We start from the raw sequence: 4,377 nt of genomic DNA on the forward strand, positions 1-4,377 counted from the left end.
AAATAGAATAAAGCAATAAAAGGACTCTTAAATACAATTCAGAGTTTCACAAAAGTTGTATCCTCGTGGTCAGTACAGACTCCAAATTTATATTTAAGATCCGAAAATCTTTTTGGTATTTTTAATATTTTCATTTAAGTTAAATTACTAAATATTCACAAGTGTTTGAAATTCTATCTGGTCAATAAGCACAAATTATATGAAGTTGACCAGGTGGAACTCCAAACCCCCTTTCTACTGGCCATTTAGACGTTATTAAAGTGTAGTGAAATTTCTTCCACTACACACACCTCTTCATTTTCCCTATATATTTTCAACCTATGCCCATTTACGACAAAAGGTTCAGAGTTAGGGATACTCCCTGAAATCTTGACCGCTCCATTAGCGCGTAGTGCAGTGATAATGTAAGGTCCTGCCCATCTTGACTTGAGTTTCCCAGGCATTAGCTTCAGTCTCGACTGGAAGAGTAGTACTTTCTGACCAACTTGGAGATTCTTGGTTCTCAGATTTTTGTCGTGCCACATCTTTGTTTTCTCCTTGTACCACATGGCTGAGTCAAATGACTCCAATCTGAGTTCTTCCAGCTCTTGTAGCTGCAGCTTCCTTTCTTCTTCACAGGCCTTAGCATCCATGTTAACTTGCTGAACTGCCCAGTACGCTCGATGCTCAATTCCCACTGGCAAGTGGCACATCTTCCCAAAGACGATGCGATATGGGGACATCCCTATAGGCGTTTTGTAGGCTGTTCGATATGCCCACAGAGCATCTTCCATCCTTGTGCTCTGTCTTCTCCAAGATGCTCTTTATTTCTCTATTTGAGATCTCCGCTTGCCCGTTAGCTTGAGGGTGGTAAGGACTAGATAGGCGGTGATGAACCCCGTACTTCTTCATCAATGCTTCGACCGTTCGGTTGCAGAAGTGAGTCCCTTGATCGGAGATGATTGCCCTTGGTATCCCAAATCGGCTAAATATATGACTCTTGAGGAACTTGGTGACTTCTTTAGATTCACAAGTGCTCGTGGCTTTGGCTTCTATCCACTTTGATAAATAGTCAACCGCCACCAGGATGTAGGAATTCCCATAAGATGAGGGAAAAGGACCCATGAAGTCCATGCCCCAGATGTCGAACACTTCACAAACAATCACTGGAACTTGCGGCATTTCATCCCTTGCGGAGATCCCACCGGTCAGTTGGCAATGGTCGTAGCCCTTGCAGAACTCGTATGCATCTCTGTTCAGAGTCGGCCAGTAGAATCCGCTATCCAGCACCTTTCTTGCAGTCTTCCTTGGCCCGAAATGTCCTCCACATGCCAAGGAGTGACAGTGTGTTAGTACATCCCATTGCTCCCAGTCAGGAACACATCTCCTTATAACTTGGTCGGTTCCTGCCTTCCACAAGTATGGGTTGTCCCAGAAATAATACTTTGCTTCACTCTTGATCTTCATCCTCTGAGCCTTTGTCACGTTTGGCACCATTGGTAGCTCTCCCGTCACTAGGTAGTTAGCCAAGTCCGCATACCAGGGTTCCTGTCCTACTTTCTCCTTGCCCTTGGTTGTTGCGTCCTGCCCAGTAAGCCTCATTATTTCTTCCCAGTAGATCTTCCTTGCGGAGAAAATCACTTCACACAAATGCTCTTTCGGGAATCGATCTCTCACATCCTCACTGTTCCCTTCTTGTACTATTCTGCTCAAGTGGTCCGCTACTTTGTTTTCAACCCCCTTTTTGTCTTCTACTTCCCAATCAAATTCTTGTAAAAGCAGCACCCATCTGATCAGTCGGGGTTTTGACTCCTTCCTCGCAATGAGATACTTAATGGCCGCATGATCAGTATAGACGATGACTCTGGATCCTAATAGGTACTGCCTGAACTTTTCGAACGAATAGACAACAACCAACATCTCCTTCTCGTTGGTGTCATAGTTCTGTTGGGCTTGATTCAAGGTCTTAGATGCATAGAATATCACATACCTCTTCCCATCGATCTTCTGACCCAGTACGGCACCCACGACATAGTCACTAGCATCGCACATCACCTCGAAGGGATGATCCCAGTTAGGAGCTTGAATGATCGGTGCAGAGATCAATTTTTCCTTAAGAAGGTTAAAAGCAGCCTTGCAATGCTCGTCGAAAACGAACTCCACCTCGTTCTGGAGAAGTCTGGTAAGAGGTTGGGCGATCTTGGCGAAATCCTTGATAAATATTCGGTAAAATCCGGCATGGCCCAGAAAACCTCTTATTCCCTTCTGATCAGTAGGGAAAGGCAGTTTGGATATGACATCCATCTTGGCTTGATCCACCTGGATTCCTTTTTCTGATACCACGTGTCCTAAGACGATTCCTTCTGTAACCATAAAATGGCATTTCTCAAAATTCAAAACCAGACTCTTTGCTTGACACCTTTCCAGCACCACATCTAAATGTTGCAAGCAGGAGTCAAAAGAGTCTCTGTAGATAGTGAAATCATCCATGAAGAACTCTATGCAATCTTCAATCAGATCCGAGAATATGCTCATCATACATCGTTGGAAAGTACCTGGGCGTTGCATAGGCCGAATGGCATACGCCTATACGCATAGGTTCCAAAGGGACAGGTAAACATGGTCTTATCCTGGTCCTCGGGGTTCACGTAAATTTGGAAGTAGCCACTGTACCATCCAAAAAACAGAAGTACTTCCTCCCAGCCAGTCGCTCCAGCATTTGATCGATGAATGGCAGGGGGAAATGGTCCTTCCTGGTTGCAGTGTTCAGCTTTCGGTAATCTATACACATTCGCCATCCAGTGACTAGTCTGGTGGGCACTAGCTCATTCCTCTCATTCTTAACCACCTGGATCCCTGATTTCTTGGGGACCATATGGATTGGACTGACCCATTCACTATCGGGTACCGAGTATATAATGCCCAGCGATAGCAACTTCAAGATTTCCTTCAGTATCTCTTCCCGCATGTTTGGGTTCACCTTCCTTTGCGAATCTCTATGTGCCTTGGCTCCCTCCTCCAGCCTAATGTGGTGCATGTAGACATCCGGGCTTATCCCCACCAGGTCCGTAAGGCTCCATCCAATAGCCTTCTTGTTTTTGCTCAGCACAGTTAGTAGCCTTGCCTCTTGCTCTTCAGTCAGCCCGCTATTGATGATTATAGGGAACGAGTCTTCCTCCCCGAGGTAGGCATACTTAAGATTCGCTGGCAACTTCTTCAACTCCACTTGTGGGGGTAGTGTGTCTGTAGGTAGAGGGTTCTTTTTAGAATCCTCCTCTTGCTCATGTTCACCATCTGATTTCTCCTCCATACTGGCCGGTAGTAAAGCCCCTGCGGATCCCGCTAGTTCCGACTTCTGACAGAATTCCGTAATTGCTCCTTCGATCTCCTCGTCAGTTAACCCTCGGCTACTGATCAGATCACACCATGCAGCTGCTTCCACATCAGCTTGGGCATACACATCCAAGGCTTGGAGTTTTTCCTGCAATAATTCGGTCTCAAGAAATTCTTGGACTAAGGGGTCAATAACATCAACATAGCATAGATTTTCAGAATCTATTGGCTTTTTCATGGCTTTATTGATGTCAAAAATAAATTTCTCACCATTAAAGTCAATGCAGATTGTCCCCTCAGCCATATCTACAATTGTCTTAGCCGTTCTTAAAAATGGTCTTCCTAACAATATCCCGCTAGACTCCCTAGCTTCTGGTTCACTCATTTTAATTACATAAAAATCAGCGGGATAAGTAAAGTCTTGTATCCTGACCAACACATTTTCTAACACACCCTCAGGATTTATACATGACCTATCAGCCAGTTGGATCAACACCCTAGTGTTTGACAACTTTACCCCCTTCAACCGATTATAAATGGATAACGGCATAACATTGATAGATGCTCCTAAATCACACATTGCATGCTCGATTTTTACATCTCCAATTGTTATGGGTAAAGTAAACATACCTGGGTCGGCTCTCTTGGGTGGTAGTTTCTCCTGCACAATAGCTGATGCTATCCCTTCCACCATGATTTTTCCATCCTCCTGGGCTTTTCCGACTATGAACTCCTTTATAAACTTCCCCAGAGGGGGCAGTCTCACGGCTTGGAGGAATAGTATGGTGACATCCAGCTTTCGGAAGATCGACATGAAATCCACATGGTTTTCTTTCTTCCTCTTCGTAACAAACCGATATGGAAACGGTTTTTCCCCTTTAGCCTCTTCAGTTAGCCCTTGTGGACATTCCTTTGGTGCATCCTAGGTTTGAGGTCCCGATGTAGGTATTGTTCCTTCAGGTTGTTCTTTTCTAGGTTGTGTTTCTTCCTCCTTTCCTTCCCCAGTAGGCTCATCGTTCAGAAAAAACGGATCCTCCATCTGAGGCAGAGGCCTCTTGAGCTCTT

The 4,377-nt window shown here is 44.9% G+C and overlaps 1 protein-coding gene across 1 annotated transcript; it reads right to left on the reverse strand.

Annotated features, from left to right (window-relative positions):
- Positions 1 to 2,623: 2,623 nt before the first annotated feature.
- Positions 2,624 to 4,126, reverse strand: LOC125197280. The gene is made up of 2 exons (XM_048096008.1): positions 3,980 to 4,126; positions 2,624 to 3,460 (listed from the first exon to the last, which is right to left on the reverse strand). The coding sequence occupies exons 1-2, from the start codon at positions 4,124 to 4,126 to the stop codon at positions 2,624 to 2,626; spliced, it is 984 nt and encodes a 327-aa protein (XP_047951965.1).
- Between the last annotated feature and the right edge of the window lie 251 nt (positions 4,127 to 4,377).

Source organism: Salvia hispanica, chromosome 1 (assembly GCF_023119035.1).
Source record: "Salvia hispanica cultivar TCC Black 2014 chromosome 1, UniMelb_Shisp_WGS_1.0, whole genome shotgun sequence".
In the NCBI taxonomy this organism is placed as follows: Eukaryota; Viridiplantae; Streptophyta; class Magnoliopsida; order Lamiales; family Lamiaceae; genus Salvia; species Salvia hispanica.

What these genes read in the sequence shown, in the direction of transcription:
- LOC125197280 (XM_048096008.1), bottom strand. Translation starts at nt 4,126, where the DNA reads ATGTCGATCTTCCGAAAGCTGGATGTCACCATACTATTCCTCCAAGCC. An exon ending in AAGGGATAGCATCAGCTATT is followed by an intron (nt 3,461 to 3,979) that starts GTGCAGGAGAAA and finishes GAATTATTGCAG; the next exon opens with GAAAAACTCCAAGCCTTGGA.